Source organism: Rhinolophus ferrumequinum, chromosome 22, assembly GCF_004115265.2.
Source record: "Rhinolophus ferrumequinum isolate MPI-CBG mRhiFer1 chromosome 22, mRhiFer1_v1.p, whole genome shotgun sequence".
Taxonomy (NCBI): domain Eukaryota; kingdom Metazoa; phylum Chordata; class Mammalia; order Chiroptera; family Rhinolophidae; genus Rhinolophus; species Rhinolophus ferrumequinum.
The window spans coordinates 33,798-53,049 of record NC_046305.1 but is presented as its reverse complement, the minus strand read 5'-3'; the positions used below and the strand labels follow the sequence as shown (position 1 = coordinate 53,049).

Genomic DNA, 19,252 nt, shown 5'->3' with positions numbered 1-19,252 from the left:
AAAACGAGTGTGTGTTTTGGAATCAGTCCTGGGCCCAAATCCAGGCCGAGTGATCTTGGACAAATTAATCTCTGGGAGCCTGTTTCTTATTCTCAAAAAAGGGAATTGAGAGGCTGGGGGAGAGATTGAATAAAGCAATGTAAGCAAAATGCCTGTCCCGCATTTGGCACTAAAAAGTTATTTCACTCCCTTCAGGGTTTTGATGGGGGAGGAGAGGGCCCCCGCCAACCAGGCTTGTGGGTGGGGGAGGTGAGGGAGCCACTAGGTGGCGCCCTGGCCCCACGTTTGCTCCAGACCTCGCCTCCCCCACTACTTAGTTCCCCAAATCTCTGACCCCACCCCACTGACCCCGGGCCTGCTCACTGGCCAGTTTCCCCAAGAAGATCCAGACCTCCCTGGGCTACGCCCTAGGGAGTCCTTCCTGACGGGGTTTCTTGATGCCATGGGCGCATCCCCTAGCAAGTGCAGGGGACAGGATTTGGGGTGTGACTTGAGGTCTGGGTAAAGGGGACAGAGCCTGCAGGGTCGGGAATTGATAGCAAGTGCTTACGTAACACTATGACGTGCCATTCACTGTTCAAGGGCTGTGCGTGTACCTGATAATTCGATTCAGCTGTGGGGTGGGGCGGGGTGGGCCGTCGGGGGCTGGACCGAGGACCACTCATTCAACCAACGGTTTTCAAGTCTGTTGTGTGCCGGCTTTCTGCATCAAGAAGGGCTGATGGCAGTGAGACCTGAGGAAGAATTTCCTCCTAGGCAGAGGGTCAATGACAGGGGCTGAGGGGCTCTAGGAAAGGAGTCTTCTGTTTCTGGAGAGGGCGTTGGGGGTGCTAGTACAGGCTGGCCGAGGGCCAGGGTCTGGAGTTGGCATCCAGCTCTGTGGACCATTGGCTTTCATGAGGAAGCCATCTTCACCTGTTCACCTTGCTCATCTGCTGCAGGTGCTGAAAACTTAACGTCAGGTGCTGACGGTAAACTTGGGTTTCCAGGAGAAGGATTTAGGCTACAAGGTGGGCAGGATTCCGTGTTCTGGGGAGGGCGGGCTGGGCTTCGGAGAGGGCACACAAGCTGGCCTCCCTGCCTCCCTGGGTTCCCACAGGGTGATGACTCGCTTGGGCCACTTGGGGCGTCTCAGTTTCATTTCTAGGCCCCGTTTCCTTCGTTTGCATAACGGACTCTCAGGGAGGCTAGGAAGTTCCCCCAAGCGCCCCTCTTCCTTACCCACTCAGGAAATAGATATGCTGAGCTGGAGGTTTCTGAAACTGCCGAGTCAGGAGGAAAAGAGCCAGGACCCCAAGGGCTGTGTCGGGGAGGGCCAGGGCACCAGGGACATGGGCACTCTGATGACCCTCTCCCTGGGGTGCCCATCGTAGGTCACTTGGCCCCTCACTCCATCACACTCATGCACCCACAACAGCTCTGGTCAAGAGGGGGGCCCACGTCCCAGACCGTAGGATGCTTTCTTGATCTGGGCCAGCGTGTGGAGATGAGCCAAGGGAGGCTGGAGTAGAGGACGCTACTCCTCCCTTCCCACAGGGCTTGGGGACAGCTCCTGGCTGGGTCGGGGAACAGGAAGCCTGTGTACAGACCTTGGCCTCCCAGGGTCTGCTCTGCGCCCTTCCTGTGTAAGTGCTTGGTATTTTGAGCGCTTGGCTGTTTTGCCCTTTCCGCTGGGGACTCCCCCAGCTAAGAGCTCAGCTCCCGGGGCCTTGGGGGAATCACTAGCTAGGGGGTGGCCCTCTTGCACCTTCCTCTATCAAATGGAAAAATTCTGCTTCCTTTGGCCAGTCCCCAGCACTTGTTTCCCAGCCGTCCCCCAAGCTGCCGTCTCTCGCCTCACCTCCTCCTCGCTCCTCCAGCTGCCCTCCGCTCAGCCTTCTCTCACCAATGCCCCCTCCAGCCCTTGCCTCTCCCCCAGGCTCTCCCTGTCTCTCCCTGCCTCCCGGGTCCTCCAGGGCCCAGCCTTTCCCACTGCTTCCATTCCCACCCATCCCGGGGTGGGGGTGGTGGCTAGAATTTGGTGGTGGGTCACCTTCAGGCCTGTACCACTCCCATAAGCTCCTTGAGGGTCAAAAGCCTGTGTTCCTTTTGAAAACTACTCCTAGCCTCCCCTCCCCCTGCTGGGCCCAAGGACAGATGCTGGCCTGGCTAGCTGTTGCTATGGGAACCTCCCAGGGCCACCCTTGTGCATGGTCCTCTCTCTCCTCATCTGGTCTTGTTCTGGGCCACAGATGCTCCTGATCCTGTCACACTTCACATGCTCACAGAAGGTCTAGTAGGGACTCTGCAGAGTGGGTGGGGGTGTAATTGACCTAAATCCAGACAACAACACGTCCCTCCCCTTGCATTTCACCACCCAGTCCTCTGAGCCACAGAAGCCCCTTGTCACCAATTCTTGCTGCAGTTGTCTGGGCTCCCTACCCCTCCGGACTTCCCCGGCCCTGCCCATGAGGGACAAAGGCAGGCCCCTCCCCACTCACCTGTTCTTTATGCTGGGCCATATGGAGGCGCAACCTGGCTCTGTGCTATCTAGGCCTTTGGGATGCGCAATCCATAGGGGTGGCAGGCTGTGCCAGCCTAGGGCCTTGGGCAAGAGGTGCCCCCTACCCCCACGTTCTCCCATCCCACTTTCAGGCTCAGCTTTCTCATCATCGAAGTGGAGACTGTAGTAGCCCCGTCATAGGTGGTTATCACCAGAAGATAAACACAAAGGTTTGTCAAACTGTAGAGTACTGTTCGAAGTAGTGATTTTTGTTTTACTTAAGCTCCAGCAGGGAAGCTGGGGCCTCTGCGAGCTACTGATATGGGAGGAGAGGGTGTTAGTCCCTGGCAGGGAAAAGACTAGCATTCAGCTCCCAACACATGGTGCTGGGGGGACCCCAACCCTTGTCCCTGAGGCTAACTGGGCTGGTTTAACACAAAGCAGAATTTTGAAAGTACTCTCTTGATGGTGTCAGGGAAGAGTCAGAGGAGAAGGTGAAGAAGAAGAAGAGGGTGGCCTCTGAGCTGGACCTTTTAAGGGATAATAGGAATGGTGACAGGGCAGGGGATTTCAGAGGTGAGGCCTGAGGGGAGGGTGGGACAGCCTTGGGCCAGAGGGTTAAGTTCACATTCAGAAGGGAGCAAATTCTCCCACCGACCCACCACACCTGCAGGTCAGAGATGGGGAGGGGTGCAGGCGTTGGAGGGGCAGAGGGCACCTGTATGAAGGAAGACACGCATGGGTGCAGAGTCGCTGGTGGCCTGAAGGACAGAGTGGAGAGATGTGAAATTGGAGGTGTCCGCCAGCGGGCCAGGAGGGAGATGACAGGGACCTGATTTCCATCAGTGTATTAGAATGGACTGGCCTTGGATGGGACAAGGACAAGGACAGGGGCGGGGGAGGAGTCACGGCCACATGCAGCGCCCAGTCTTGTGACAGGGGGTGACTGCATTCTCATGCAATGCTGGGAAAGAAAGAGAAAAGGCCGAGCTGGTTTGTGGGGGGTGGGGGTGGGGGGGCGGCTGCTGGGCCTGATTTGCAGGATAGTTGGGCTGGGGCTGAGCAATCCGCCCAGCAGATCATCTCTGCTCCACCGAATTCATGTCCCATCATGCCCCCTGTTCCTCTCCGGGGCAGGACCCGTTTGAGGAAATTCTTCCCACCATCAGACATCTACTGAGCCTGAGGGAGGCGCCCAGCAGAGGGGAGTGGCCCCCTGCAGAGTCCAGGGGACAGGTTATGGGCTGGGGCTGGACAGGCAGAAACCTGAAGGCACGAGCTGGGCAGAGGCAAACGGTAGATGCTGCCCTGCTTGGTTGGTCACCCGAGGGTCAAGCAGACCTGCCAGAAATGCCTGCTTGTTGGAATGCGGCCTCGGGCCTCGCTGACGCTGACGCAGCTTGGTAGGGAGGGACCAGTGCAGAAACCGCGGCAGGAGGCCCGCAGAGACACAGGCCGTAAACCTTTCAGAGCAATTCTGCAACTTTTATTTCACTGAGAGGTAGACCTTAAAGAAGGTATGACCATAAATGTCCCTATTTTACAGATGACGAAACTGAGAGCGATGAAGGGACTTGCTTACGGTCCCATCATAGCTGGCGGGTGACAGTGGAGGAAAACTGGCCCCCAGGCAGCCCCTAGGACACCAGTGGGCATTTGAAATGTCCAGAATGGCTGCTCACCCTCCTTCCCTCCCCGCCAGCTGACACAGAGGTTGGAAGCAATGTCTGAGCTCCCATCTCTGTGTCTCTTTAGCCAACTCTCCTCCCTGGGCCTGTGTATCCCCCACTTCAGCTACTCAGGCATCTGGCCCTGGAGGCTTTTCCTGTCTGGCCATCAGCTGCCACCTTAGGGGCCCCAGCTTGTGCATAGGAGAAGGCCAGCCCTGGAAAGACCCTTCACGAGCGTCAGATCCACCTGTTTTGTTGTCCAGAGGTAGAAACTGAGGCCCAGAGAGGGAAGTGACTTGTCCAAGTTCACAAAGCTTGCTAGGGACAGAGTGGAGACCAGAGCCTCTGCTGCTGACCCCTGACGAAGTCCCCCTGTTCCTCCTCCCTCCTCCCCCTCCTCCACTGCACTCCCCTCCTCTCTTCTGCACTCCCCTGCCCTCCCTTCCTCTCTCTGACTCCTGAAGCTTGGCATTTAGGCTCTGAGGTGCGGTCTCAAGGAGCTGCTGGCTACAAGACAGGTTCTTTCTTGTACTGTCCCTGAGCAGTGACTTCACTCATGAGACATCTGATGATGGCCACACGGGGGCAGCCGCAGGAGGGACAGGAAGTTCGACCTGCCCAGGTCAGGGATAAGAGAGGAGACAGGGGTCTCCAGAAGCTGCCCCAGGAACCAGAGCAGCTGGGTCTGGCGTTAGGCAGACTCATCCTCGAGGGTCCCACAAAGGGGCTTCCAGGCTCAGGAGTGAAGTCCTGGCCTCCCAGCTTTCCTCAAAGAGCCCCCATTCATTCGGTCATTCATTTATTCACCAGTCACTGATGGAGCCTTACTCTGTGCCCGGCCCTGGGCTGGTACCACCAGTACGCTTTCCAGCAGCCTGTGAAGTGCTGAGCGTGGTGTTGGGGGGTGGGGTAGGGGGACACAGGGATGGAGTGAGGGCCGAGGCAGGGCCTGCATGTCCCGGAGGAAGGCTGCCCTGTTCCAGAATGGCCGGCTTTGGAGCCACACAGACGCGGCCCTAGCACTTGCAGCTCCTGACTTTGAAGCAAGTCTCTCCATCTCCTTTTAAAAACAAACATCAACCTTTATCACTAAGGTTGTTAAAAAACAGTAGGGTGAAATCAATAAGTCACTCTTTGATTGTAGCTGAAGTGTGGTTAGTTCCCCAGCTCCGAGGTTTATATTCACGACCAAGTAATCCAACAGAAACACAAAAATATGTCTCTAAATCATGAATCTTTGTTTTAAAAAAAATCTCTGTCCTCTCACTGGATTCCAGATTTAGATGGAGCCACTACTGTTGAGTACACTAGTTCCATTTTTGGAGACTGTTTCTTTTGGAAATGGGAGGATCCTTGCTGGGCCTACATTACGGATGTGATAAAACAAGAGTATGAGTTCAGAGGATCTCCAGATGATAGTAAACGCTCTGAACGCTAGCGGCATGTCTTGACATGGTTGGTATCAATGTACAGATTTCTCAGATTGGATCTGGGCGGCATAACACTCTTGGCACCGTGTCTTTGTTTCCTCAGCCATAAAAACGAAGGGACGAGATCTACCTCAGTGCTTGTAGACCAAGGACAGAGTAGAAGAGTCCAACCTGACCTTGGTCTGCCGAAGAGGCTCCCTGTCTCAGGAGGCATTGGAAGCTATCCTGAAGCCAGCAGCTTGTCACCGCCAGGGACATCTGCCAGTGGCATTTCTTACAGCTAGAGAACCCTAGGAAGTCAGAGCTAGCCGATACCTCCTAGTTCTCTGGTGTCACTCTCACTGTTTGTTTGTTTGTTAATTTTGGGGTATTTTCAAACTTATTTTTAATTCTAGTTGGCGTAAAATAGTATCTTAATTTCAGGTGTACAACATAGTGATTCAGCATTTACATACTTTTCGAAGTTATCGCCATAGTAAGTCCAGTGGTCTTCTGTCTCACTGGTTATTTCACGAATCTGGGGGAGGGGTTCGTGGGAGGAGTGCGGCCACGTCTCTGACTCTTCAGTTGTTTGTTTAGAAATGTTTTGCTCCTTGTCTCTGGAGTGGGATCCCCCGTGGGGGGCACAGGTACCATAATCTGTTTGATAAATTCCTGGGCAGATCTTTTCACTGGTGTGCTTGGGTCAGCTGGACAATGACCACGCGAAAATATACTGGAACCAGAAGCACGGAGTTGAAGCCAGAGTCATTGGTGGTGTCACTGAGCCAGCATGTCATCTGATTCCACTATGGGACAAACGCCTTGGAGGGGCAGACCGTGGGGCCCCTGCTCAAGGCTCCCTCCGCCTGCGCAGGGTTGGAGGGGCACTGATGACGCCCAGCTCCTCCCTCGTCTAGGCTGTGCCAAGCTGTAGGAGCTGGTCCCCGGTGGGCTCAGACTGTCTCTGGGTGTGTTGAGCAGGGTTCCTTCAAACAGGCCTACATTTTTGACTTCCAAGCTGTCCTCTGGGTGAGTGAGGCAAAACTCTTTTTAAAATGGTCTGCCCGTTTAGTGACACGAGGTGACTCTCAGGGGCAACTGTGTTCCTGACTTCTGAGGGGCACTTCTCTGTTGTCCTAGGCCAGCACTGGGTTCCTCAAGCATCATCTCCCAGACCCGCCTCAGGCCAGGGTGTCTGGCATCTCTGGCCTCCGATCTCAGTGTCCAGGAACCCTGGCCGCTCCCTTCCTGCTTGTCTCCGCTCCCATCACACAATCCTGCTCCTCTCCCCTTCCCTGCCTCACGCTCAGCAGCACCCAGCCTTCAGACCAGCCGTTCTACACCAAAAATAGTGCCTCACATGTGTGCAGCCCGTGCAGCTTACAAAGGCCTTCCACACTTCTTCACTCATTTGATGTTCCCTTGGGTTGTGGAAGGAAGGAGAGCAGGTGTTATATAATATAAAGTGTTTCATAAGCTAGTGGGGGCCCTGGGAGGGAAGTACTGCTCTGGGCAGTACTTGAGCAAGTGACCTTGGAGGGTAGGTGGCTGCGTGTGTGAATTTGCAGGTTGTATGGCTTCTGGGGATGACAAAGCCTAGGTGTGTCCATGGGAGCTGCTGTCTGAGCAGGAGAGGAGGAAAAAACCTTTGGACCTCTGTGGCCAAGGCACTGAGCGGTCAGTGTCGGCGGGGCGGACCACGCAGCGTTTGAAGTCCCTGAGAGGGATGACAAGACCGGGGTGGAGGAGACCCGGAGCCAGTGGTCAAGTCTCCGTACATGAGGATAAGTCTCGGGATGGGTGGCTGTGGAGCCCGAGGAGGGGGGAGGTCGGTCAGCCAGGTGGTATGAGCCTTCCAGGAGCCAGAGTTTCCCAAGAGGCGGGGGAGTAACGGTCTGGAAGCTGAAATGCGGAGGGAAGGAGGCCACAGACAGATACAAAGTTTATGCTGAGCTGTGAGAGCTGGCACAGAATAAAAAGCCTGCACTTGAGAGGGCAGTAGGGGACAGAGAGGTTCAGCTGAGCTCCAGGTGACCAGCAGAGGGAAACTTCCCAGACGAGGCTAGGCTATTTCTGATCACTGACTGGCAATTTCGGGGGGCTCCATTCCAGTGGCGAGAGGAAGAGCCGGGTGTGGTTTGGCTCAGGTGGGGAAGAGACTCTGGGAGGAAGTTCCGCGTCCTTCCTCGTGGTGACTCAGGAAATCAGGAGTGTGAGTGCAGTTCATCCCTTCAGTCTCTGCTAGCAGGGGTGGGATTTGGGCTTTCTGTGGGGTCCCGAATAAATGCTTTTTGAAGGTGAGCTGGAAAATCTCTCTGATCCTGTGTTGAATTATAAACTCTAAAATCACAGAATAAATAAGTACTCCACAGTTGGGTGATACTTGAGAATGTATAAAGTATTTTAATTGTAGTCGATCATAGTTTTTCACATTTCCTTCTTATTGCAGCCCTGGGAGGTGGGTGTTATGTCATCAATGATGAACTCAGAGTGATTTGCTGAAGGTCATATTCCTGCAAACTGTCAAAGCTGGGATTCAGCTCCACTCTACACTGCCTTCTAAGTGCCCTGATGAGTGAGTGCAGCACTTTTGAGTTGCTTAAAAAAAAGAAAAAAGACCTTCCTGAGGTCCTTTCTTTTTGCATCTGCCGGTTGACCGCTCTTTCCTTAGCTTCTGCAGTGCCATCTTTTCAATATCCCGGAAATTAATGGTTTCTCAAGGCAGGCCTCCACACCGCAGTTTTCTCTTTGCGTGACTTTCTAGCTCCTAAAATGGAAGCAGGTAACGGGTTACAGGCTCTGTTTTGACAATATCAGAGACACGCGGGACAGTGAGTCAGGGCTAAAGACAACTCCACTTAACTGGGATTGGCTGTCAGCTGGTGTGGGCAGCGGTGGAATAGGGAATTCAGGGAGGGGACAGATCACCACCCCTACTTCTGGCTGGGATCTGGACTCTGGATAAAACCAGGTAATATCGTCCAGGGGTGGCTTCAAGGCCCCTTTTTAACCTATAGTATTGATGTCGCCTACGTCATTCCAAGCTCTCTCGCTTTCGAAAACCTTTGGAGAGGAGGCTGCGGCTAGAAAAGCGATGTAAGCATTTTCGCTGGCGTTAAAGGGAGGAACCGCAGTGGCCGATCCCAATTATAAAAACCTGTTTGACAATAAAATAGTGCCCGTTCGACTAAGCCCCGCCCCCAGTATTAGGTCAGAAGAACCGCCCTCTGGTGTCAGGGTCTCGTTTCACCTCCAGAAAGACTCATTTTCACTGGGGGGCAACTACAGATTTGCTTCAGCACATGTATTGTAGTGCACAAATAAAATGGAAATTTGGAAAATTTCTTCCAAGTGATCATGTTTATTCTTTTTTCATAACTTTTGTAGGGTTGTGCGGAAGGGAATGTGAGAGGTTCACGTCAAGCAATTTGAAGAGGTCACCCCCCCCAGGAGGAAAATAGTTGCGTCCAAGCCCCCTTCGCCTGTCAGTTAAGAAGGCGGGGCTGTGACGTCAGGTTCTGGGCGGGGCTGGATTGGTCTAAATGAGGGCCGGGAGGGGTGCTGCTGCAGGGGAGAAGGCCGTCCTGGGAATTAGCCTTCTTTGCCTCCATATTTAACTTGTGGAGACCTTAATTACAACGTACGGAAGTGCGTATGCGGGCTGGCAGTCCTCTCTCCCGCCGTGGAGACGACGCGGGCGGCAGCCCTCCCCGTTGCCACTCCACCTAGTGGCCGCATCCATTTCGCGCGGGTGGCCCGATTTAAGGGCTGGGTGTAGTGTCAGTTTTAGGGATCGCAAAGAGTGGGGACTTCATGGCCCCGCTGGAAGGCGGCCCGCGGCTGGTGCTGCTGTTCAGCGGGAAGAGGAAATCCGGGAAGGACTACGTGACCGAGGCGCTGCAGAGCAGGTGTCTGTGGGGCGGGGAAGGGTGGGGCGGGGGGGGGAACCCCACATCACGTGATAACAAGGGGTGTGTTTGGATGTGCTGGAGTGAGCTTTGGGGTAGGGTCCTCGGGTTGCAGGGCTGGAGTAGCACTGGCCGGTGGGAGGTGGGGGATTGTCACTAGCACGTAAAACAGCCTTCTACAAACGCCCACCTCAAAGAACCAGGCGACTCCCTCTTCAAAGACTAAGTTGTAGGCCTCTCGCCAAGAAGCCTTATAGCAGTCACTACCAAGGCACGTTTTGGACACCATTTCCACGCGACAGTGTTGCTAGTTAACCGATACAGATGAGGAAACTGAGTCACAGATAAAGGATTTGCCTGAGGCCACCCCCCCACCCCCCACCCCCCGTTGTGTCTGACTCCAGAGACAAATCCTCTCCCAGCACACCACTTAATACTGGTAGCTGGGGCTTATTGAGCCTTTATTGTGTGCCAGGCACTGTGTGTATATATTGTTTCCTTTCATCCTCAAAACTTCGTCAGGTACTGTCAGTGCCCCCATTTCACAGGTGAAGAAACTGAGGCTCTGAAAAGTTCAAAACACAACAAAACCTAAACTTGCCAGCGTCCAAGTCATCGGCAGATGTAGGACTCAAATTAAGCTTTAGTCTAGATCCAGGAATGGGTTCTTTTTACTTTACTTCACTGCCTCACCAAATAATACCTTTCTTTCTGTGTTTCCTTTCAAAGCAAGGTGTTCTGTGTGGGAGCATTTGGCTAGGGCATGGGTTCTGAGAGCAGAGGTAGCCGGGAGGAAGCAGAGTGGGGCTCCTCTCCTGAAGACCAGTGTGGTGAGGGTACCTCGAGGCTGCTTTTGGGCACCACAGGGCTCCTAAGAGGTTGTGGGGGCGTCCAGGGCTCCTAAGAGGTTGTGGGAGAGCCCAGGGCAGAGGTCACCACCTGAATCTTTCACACCAAGTATCCGCCACTTTTTCCTGAGTTGCATTTCTCCTTATCCCTAGCTGCAAGAGTCACATAGTGGTCAGAAGCACAGGCTCTGGAATTAGAGTGCTGGGATTCAATCCTGACTCATCACTTACCATTTGTGACCTCGTACAATTCTGTGCCTCATCCATTCTGTGCCTCAGTTTTGTCATCTGTGTGATGGGCATACCATGTTTCCCCCAAATTAAGACCTAGCCAGACAATCAGCTCAATCAGCTCTAATGCGTCTTTTGTAGCAAACATTAATATAAGACCTGGTCTTATTTTGCTCTAAGACCTGGTCTGATGTCATATAATATAATATAATATAATATAATATAATATAATATAATATGATATAATATAATACCGGGTCTTATATTAATGTTTGCTCCAAAGGACGCATTAGAGCTGATTGTCCGGCTAGGTCTTATTTTCGGGGAAACATGGTAGTAATAGGGTGGTTGTAAGGATTAAATGAGAGGGTGCATGTGAAGGGCTTGGAACAATTTCTGACACCTATAAAGGCACAGGAACTAAATGCTGGTTATTATTTTTATTGTACCCAAACTGGCTTCCTCACTTGCAGTGTCGCTTTGGGTGAGTCAGTTCTGCTCACTCAACCTCAGTTTTCTCATCTGAAACATGGAAATAACACCCCCCTCACCATGTTAGTGTTTAGGTGACTCTGTGAGCAGAGAGTACAGTGCAGTGAAAGGTTGGTTAAGTTGAACTGAGTGAATGAACTCAGTGGTGACCCCGTCGGAGAGGCTGAGGTACCCTTGCTGTGAGACAACTAGTTCGGGGGGTCCCACAAGTAAATAACCTCGCCAGGATATCACCAGGCACAGATGTTCACGCTGGAATTATAATGTTATTTCTTTTACCTGTTAGTTTCAGGACTCTTTCGCATTCATTTGAGTTCCGTAATGATCCTGTGGGAGACAGGCCAGAAACAGGTGTCCCCATTTTATAGATGAGAAAATAGGATCAGGGAGGTTGAGACCTGACAGCGTGAGATACTGGAAGCAGAGCCAGGACTTCAGGCCAGGCCTCTGGGCTCCTTTTCTGGGGCCCAGAAGCTCCAGCATAACTGGGTTTGGCTCTCCCTGTCCCACAGACTCGGGGGGGACGTCTGTGCTATCCTCCGGCTCTCCGGGCCACTCAAGGAGCAGTATGCTCAGGTAGGTGGTGACTCTGTGGCATCTGATGGGTTGGAAGGAGCCAGCTCCCGGGCTTTGGTAGCTATGGCTGTTGCTTGAGTGAGTCACTGTCAGGGTCCCTGTGACCCCTTGTGGCCAACTCTCGGTTTTCTGTGGGTGGACCTTTTGGGGGCGTTTTCAGCTTCTCCTTTCCCGGTGGCCTCACTCACGTCAGGCTACCTCCCCAGAGCATTTCAAGAAAGTGTGCCCAAAAAAGGCTGGACAGGTGAGTTGGCAGCTCGGATGCTGTGGAATTAGTAAGAGTCTGCACACATACCCTTACTCAGAAAGTGTGACACCACACGGGACCGCCTCATCTGGCCTGCCACAATCCCAGCAATTCTTCCCCCGCCCCCCACCCACCCCGCATGGGTGGTCAAGGTATGTTACTAAGTGAAAAAAAAAACAAGATTGGCAACAGTGGGCAGAGAATGCTACATTTGTATAAAAATGGGGAGGAATTGTAAATATATTTGCTCACGTATTCAGCCATCCAATGGCTATTTATGGGGTGCGTGTATTATATGAAATGCTGTTCCAGGTGCTTGGAAGGACACCTAGGAGCCTATCCCATTGGTGGCTTCCTTGGAGGGGAGCAATGCGGCTGGGGGCCGGGGGTGGGAGAGAGATTGTTTGTTCACTGTAAATGAATGTGCGTTTGACTTTTGAATCATGTGGGTTTTCAAAAAATAAATAGGGTTGTTGAGATAGGATTTAAAGAAGCAGAGACACTTAGGACCTTAGACTTCGGAAAGGGAGCGTGGACGGGAGCTTCTCACACAATGAAGAGCCCGCTCGACGTCTGCGTTTCTGTCCTTGACCCCTAAGTGCTCATGGCCCCTTGGTCAGTGAGTCTGAGTCTGACCTTCCCTGGGGCCACACAAGACGAGTTTGTCCCCCCCTTCCATAGACAGCCCGGCAGCCCTGACTCCTGTACCACTGGTCTTCTCCCACTGGCTAAACAGACCTGCTCATACAATGGCAGCCTGGGGACCCGGGGGATAACAGGGTGTGTGGTTGTCAGTTGTTTCAGTGGGAACCTTTCGGTGCAGAGCCTCCTAGTATACAGTAGGCAGACAGGGAGTGACTCTGGGGTGGGGGGGGGTGTGGGGACACTCAGCCCTTCCCCAGCGGGACCAGACACCAATCCCGGGCTCGGAGGAGCAGTTTTAAAAACCGTGCTATGCTTCCAAAGGCCCCAGGTCAGGCCTGGCTCCTGAATAAGAGCCAAAAGGGGTGGGGTGGGGGTGGTGGGGATGGGGGTGTGGCCGTGGCCTGCCGCAGGGGCCGAGGGGCCGGAGTTTGCCAGTTTGAAGCCACCGCGGGAGACTGCTAGGCCAGCCTGTGTCTGCCCTCTGGAAATCCAACACCACTCCACCCACCACTCTCATTCAAACCCAGAAGCAAAACGAAACGTTAATGCCTTGATTTTTTACGTCACAATGAGAACTAGAACTGCGTAGCAGACCATAATGCTCCCAATGGCCGCTCTTCCCCGGTGGTAGAGAGCGCACAGGCAACCAGTTTACAAGCAGGAGGCTGCCAGCATCACCGTGGAGCAGGGGTGCAGGCAGGGGATTTGACTGGCCCAGTCGCGGCCCCTCAGGCTGCAGGTGGAGAAACAGCCCGAGGGGACAAGGTCTCGTTGCAGTGAGTTAGTGAGAGCGCTGGAACCTGTATGGAGTGATGTTTTTCAGGCCCCTACCCATCCTGGGGCCTTCTGGGTGGACCCCGCCTGCTTGTCAGTGTCCCTGGAGAAGGGTGAGGTCAGGTCTAGAAGCAGCTCCTCTCTCCTGCACCAGGGGTGCTCGGTGTGGGAGGCTCCAGGAGTCTCCCCTTCGGCATGCCGATTCAGCAGAGGTGCCCGGGGATTTAGAGGTGAGGCTAGGGGGTGCGGGGGAAAGGAGAGAGTCAGGAAAGCCCAGTTTCCTGGGCTTTGGGATGGGGGCGAACCATGCCAGAAGGGACAGTGGGAGGACAGGCCAGGCCATGTTTTCGGATTTCCCACTTTCGTTGAAGGCTAAGCCTATGCCCAGGGGATGCAAACTAATTTCAGGATTAGTTTAAGCCAGAAATAATTGGGAAGATAAACTGTTGCCAAAACCACCTCCCCAAAAAACCAAACCACATCACACATTTAAAAGACAAAGTGGAACAATGTCTGTCTGGATTATCCCGAGACCTTTCTTTCATCTGCCGGTGTTTTAGATTTTTTTTCATTTCCAGAGCTTGTTCCCTTGCAGGCCTCTGTCCTGGAAGAGACCTCACTGGTCCTTGCATCGTCCTGGGGGAAGTTGGGGGAGGGGAGGGCTGGCCCTGCCTGTGTTTTAGGGGAGACCAGGTGGAGTGGTTGGAGGCATGGACGTGGAATGTGCTTTGGGCAGGAGCACGGCCTGAACTTCCAGAGACTCCTGGACGCCAGCACCTACAAGGAGACCTATCGGAGAAACATGATCGTCTGGGGGGAGGAGAAGCGCCAGGCTGACCCAGGCTTCTTCTGCAGGAAGGTCGTGGAAGGCGTCTCCCAGCCAGTCTGGGTAAGAGTGCTGGAGGGCAGCATTCACAAAACACCTTTCTCCGCATAAATCTCAGATGTGTCTATTTCTCTCTTTCCGCTGCCACCTCCTGTGGTCCAAACACCACCTCTCCCCTGGACAATCGTCTTAGCCTCCACACCGGTCCCAGCGTCAGCTCTTGTCCCCTATGACCCATTCACCACACCGCAGCCAGAGTTTTCAAAATATAAACCAAGTCATGTCCCTCCTCTGTTTCGAACCCTTTGTCCCACTGTTCTAATGATCCACGTCAAAACCCTTCACATGAACGCTGGGCTTTGACAGACCCGGTTCCTGGTACCCTTTTAGCCTCCGTACTCCTTCAGCTGCAGCTACATTGGCCTTCGTTCTGTTCCGCAAATAGATGGAGTTCCTTCTGGAATCAGGGCCTTTGCACATGTTCCTCTACCGGCCTGGATTGCCCTTTCTTTCCTCTTCACCCGGTTAGGTCTGGCTCGGCTTCCATGGCACCTCCTCAGGGAAGCCTTCCCTGATACCCAGGTCTTAAGTCGTGTTCCCTGTCGGGCGCTCCCATAGCACCTTCCCTTTTTCCTTCCACACTTGTCTGGCAGCCACTCATCTGCTCTATGGGGGTTGGTGCCAGGGGGCTTCGGGGTACATTAATGCAGACCCTCAATGACGTCCCCACCCTCAGGGAGCTTACATGGTAGCAGGGGGTAGAGGGAATTAGGCCCTGAATTAATACAGGATCTGCTGGGTGGAGATAAACACTACAGGGCAAAGTGTTGCCAGGGGCATCGGAAGGCCTCACTGAGGTGACACCTGAGCAGGACTTGGAGGCGGTAAGGGAGGGAGCCCAGTGGGCATTTGTGGGTGAAGGGCGAGTGATGGGCAGTGCGGTCAGATCAGGCAGGTTCTTTGGAAGAGCCTAGACTTTTCTCTGCGTGGGACGGGGACTTGGTGGAGGGTTTTGAGCAGAGTCGAGATGTGATCTGACAGAACGGCAAGGGTGAGGGCCGACAGCCAGGAAGAGGATCTTTGTCAGCTAGCTAGGCAGAGTGGCCGTGGTCGGCTCAGCGTGGGGGCAGCAGGGGAGGAAGAGGTGATTCTGCACATAGTTTGAAGACGGCGCCAGCAGGTGCATCGGCTGTGGGCTGTGAGCACAGGAGATGGTGCCAAGGATTTTTCTGTGAGCAGCTGATCAAACAGAGTTGTCATTTTCTGGGATAGGGAAGGTGTGGGAGGGACAGGTTTGGGGAGAAAATCAGGAATTGCCTTTCGGCAACGTGAGGCGCTTGTCGATGTGCGCTGTGAATCCCCGGTTATCAGTGAAGCTGCTCGCTCCCTGTGTGTCTCCCCCAAGACTGGAAGCTCCGAGAGGGCAGACACCAGGGCTGATTTGCTCAGCACTTTGTCCCCGGCGCCTGGCACACAGCGGGCGCTGGCTGTCGTTCTTGTTTCACAGTTGGGTGAGTGAACATGTCAGCAGCATGGACAGGGACAGCTGGCCTCTTTATTCACTGATTCATTCATTCAGTGAACATATGCTCCTGAGTGCTGGTGTGTCAGACGGTGCACAAGGGGCCAGGGACAGAGCAGTGAATGAGACAAAGTCCTTTGGCTTGTGGAGCTGACTTGGTAGGGCAGACAGACAATAAACACACTGATAAACAGATGATTTATGAGTACTTAAAGGTGCTCAGAGGAAAATAAACAGCATATCAGGATCAAGAGGGACAGGAAGGGTGCCAGGGTGGTAGGAAAGCCTCTGAGGAGGTGATATTGGAGCAGAGACCTCCAGGAAGTGAGAGAGCCCGCCTTGTGATTATTCAGGCAGAGGGCGCAGCATGTGCAAAGGCCCTGAGGTGGAGACCCGGTAGGCATGTTTGAGAAACAGCATGGAGATCAGCTGGCGGCAGTGGAATGAACCAGGGGGACGCTGGGAAATAGGTGCCAGGTCTTGCAGAGCTTTGTAAGTTGGGTGAGAGCTTTGGATTTTGTTAGAATGATGGGAAGCCCTTGAGAGGTTTCGGGCAGAGTAGCTGACAGAAATCACACTTACATTTGAAAAGGTGCTAGGGGGCAGGGACCAGTTAGAGTACCTTTGTTCCTGGCCTCAGTTTGCTCATCTGTAAAATGAGTGTGTTGGACTGGCTGAACTGACTTCAAAGCCCGAGGCCTCTTTGGCCCAGTGATGACGGGCACGACCACAGCACACAAGTGTGTGTCCGTGGTAGAGACAGGGCAGAATGGGCTGCAGGCTGCAGCAATCAGGGAGGGCTGCCTGGAGGGAGGATGTCTGTCCCAGCTGGTTGGGTGATAATGGGGATGGGGCTACACTTTCCTGGGTCATATAGTCCCCCTACCAACCCTGTTGTACTCCTACTTATTCAGAGTGGGACTGGCTTTTCCCCTCATCCCCAGCGCCCTGTCCTGCTATTCCCTGTACCATGTCCTGTTGGTCACCTTTCTGTATCCCTTTCCTGCAGCTGGTGAGTGACACACGCAGGATGTCCGACATCCAATGGTTCCGGGAGGCGTATGGGGCTGTGACACAGACAGTCCGTGTGGTGGCCTCAGAACAGAGCCGACAGCAGCGGGGCTGGGTGTTCACACCAGGTGAGCTGCTCACGACCTTTGCCCCCAAGCCGGCCACCCCACCTGTAGACCAGGCTACCTGCTTCCTTGTTCTAGGACATCTGCTCTCTCACGGGGAGGCTGTGGGTGAGTGAGTGAGGGGTTAGAAAAGGGAATCTCAGGCTTGGGGCTCAGGAGTGCCCCCAGGTTAGAAAGTAGAATGGGGTAGGGGTTCCCCATGACTGTGGCCTGGGACCCTCACCTGGGCTGTCTTGTCTAGGCCAGTGGGCTTCTGGAGGTCTGGCTGAGATGGACCCCCAGCTGGGTGGGGACTGACAGTGGGTCTGACAACCTCCCTCCTGTTTGATGAACAGAGCGGAGGGGCCGGGAGGAAGCTGCAGGAGGCAGCGTCAGTGAGGCAAGCCCGGGCCTGCTCTGTGGCAATTCAGAGGCACAGCTCCGGCCTCCTGCTGCCCCAGGTCTCTGTGACAGGGACGTTCAGGTCCAGTGGGTACGACCCTCCTGAGGGCTGCCCGTTTCCTGGGCACTGAGCATAGGCTGGGCCGGGGTGAAGCGCTTTGTACCTCACTGTAGAGACACAGCAAACCCGCCGGGTGATGCTGCTGCAACCCTTCCCGTTGCCGGGTGAGGATGACACACACGGCCTCCCGAGAGGATTGAATCAATGTAGGCAACACACCCAGCTTCACACGGAGTGGAAATGCAGAGCCCTTGGGGTTGTCTGTGGTTTTAGGTGACAGTCCACTCTCTGTAGGCAGTGGCAAGTGAAGAGTTAAGTTGGCGGGACCCTCTGGGGGCTCAGAGGGTGGGGAAGTGTCCTGCAGTGGGTGGGGCTTGGTTCTGGAGTGTCAGGGAGGCAGTGAGGAGGCTCGTCTGGGGCCAGCCGGCCTCCATGCCCCATGCCCCGTGTTTGTCCAGAGGGAGCCGGCTTGACCTCGCCATGCCTCCTCCGCAGGGGTGGACGATGGTGAGTCAGAATGTGGCCTGGACAACTTTGGGGACTTCGATTGGGTCATCGAGAACCACGGAGACCCGCAACGCCTGGAGGAGCAGTTGGAGAACCTGATAGAATGTGTCCGCTCCAGACTTTAGTCGTCAGGGGCTGTGGGGTGAGGGTGGGGCTGCTGTGCCCGACAGGTGGTTGCTGATGCTGGCCAAGGTGGGGAGCACACCGATGGTCTGGGTCTAGATTTCGGGGGGCTGGCAGATGTCAGATAAGTCAGGAAACCTTTGGGACCTCATTTCTTTATGGACTCTTAGGGGGAGACTTAAAGGGCAGAGGGGGGTGGACTGGCTGTGCCTGAAGCAGACACCATCTCCAGGGGACTGGCCTGTCACCTGTGCTGGCCTTGCTTCCCCTTCAGGATGCTTCCAGCCTCTTGTGCTAGGCAAGCATGTGGATGCTAATAAAGCTCCTTGGAGCACATGCTCAGAGCTGGACATCTCTCATTACCCAGACGCCGGCCCAGCCCGTGTGGGGCTCAGGGGCAGGGGTTCCTGCTCTCTCTCCTGCTCTCTCCCACGTGGCTTAGAGCCTATCCTGCAGATGCAGGCAACAGGTCTGTTTGTGTCGCAGACAGGATTGGGGTCTGAACGTCTCATCTTCTGGGATGGCCCCAAGAGAGGCTCAGTGCAGCAGGTCCCCAGAGGGATGGAAATCTCACAGAGGGGCAGCGGCATGGGAGACGAAAGGCTGCTGGCCACCGCTGTGTGGCTCTGGGCCAGTCACCTCCCTGTGGGACTCAGCTTTCCCATAGAGGGCCTGGGACGTGGCCCCTTTGATTTAGGCAGCCTCATACAACCTCTACGTCCTGGCCCTTCCAGTTCACCAGGCCCAGCAGCTTGGCAGTCGTCGTGGACTCCTCGTGTGCCCTGACCGCTGGGGCTATTCGGCCACCAGCTTCTGTTAACTCACACTGCCTGTGTATCCTTCGGGGGTTGTCCCGGGAGGGTAGACTGTGGTGGCGGGGCCCTGTCTCTCTTGTTTGTGCCCCTGGCTCCTAGAGCTGTGTTGGCCCACGGTGGGTGCTCAGAAGCGGGTGTGAATGCCTGGTGAGACAGGACTCCAGAAGTCACGCTGGTGTCAAGTACACGTTGCCTCATCCCCAGTTTCCGGGCCTGGCACTTCCACACCCCTCCCAGCATCGAGCCAGAATGGGCTCAGATGCCGCTGGGGCCCCCACCCTCACTGCTATATATTCATCCCAGGTTTGTGACCAGAGAGTTTACGTCCCGGATTCACCAGACTTGGCCTCAGTGGCTTTCACTCCACGCCATGACAGATGGTTCAAAGGTATCCGCATTGGGCTCCAGAGGGGCATCTCCGGGCAGCAGAGGCGGTGCCCTGGGGCTCCAGGATGGTGCTCGCCAGGCACATCAACCCTGGGTGTCCTCGTCCTGGAATGCCAGACATTCTCTGTGGCACTGAGTCTGGTTCCCTGGCACCTTGGGGGACACCTCTGCCTCCCCCCTAGATTGAGAGCTCCTTGGGGAACGGGCCT

At 54.7% G+C, this 19,252-nt stretch overlaps 1 protein-coding gene across 2 annotated transcripts; it reads left to right on the top strand.

The window, feature by feature from the left end:
• Positions 1-9,082: 9,082 nt before the first annotated feature.
• On the top strand, positions 9,083-18,202 carry PMVK (phosphomevalonate kinase). 2 transcript variants are annotated; one of them, XM_033094020.1, is made up of 5 exons: positions 9,083-9,472; positions 11,556-11,619; positions 14,022-14,174; positions 16,643-16,877; positions 17,707-18,202. In XM_033094020.1, exons 1-5 carry the CDS (start codon positions 9,378-9,380, stop codon positions 17,841-17,843), a joined length of 684 nt encoding a protein of 227 aa, XP_032949911.1. In that variant the 5' UTR covers positions 9,083-9,377; the 3' UTR covers positions 17,844-18,202. The 2 variants fall into 2 exon arrangements, with proteins under 2 accessions (XP_032949911.1, XP_032949912.1); XM_033094021.1 differs by having other exon boundaries at positions 9,088-9,472; positions 16,643-16,772; positions 17,707-18,199.
• The last annotated feature ends 1,050 nt before the right edge of the window (positions 18,203-19,252 follow it).

Coding starts and splice junctions, on each gene's coding strand:
- PMVK (XM_033094020.1), top strand. CDS start 9,378: ATGGCCCCGCTGGAAGGCGGCCCGCGGCTGGTGCTGCTGTTCAGCGGG. Junction 14,175..16,642: donor GCGTCTCCCAGCCAGTCTGG/GTAAGAGTGCTG, acceptor CCTTTCCTGCAG/CTGGTGAGTGACACACGCAG. Junction 16,878..17,706: donor CTCTCACGGGGAGGCTGTGG/GTGAGTGAGTGA, acceptor CCTCCTCCGCAG/GGGTGGACGATGGTGAGTCA.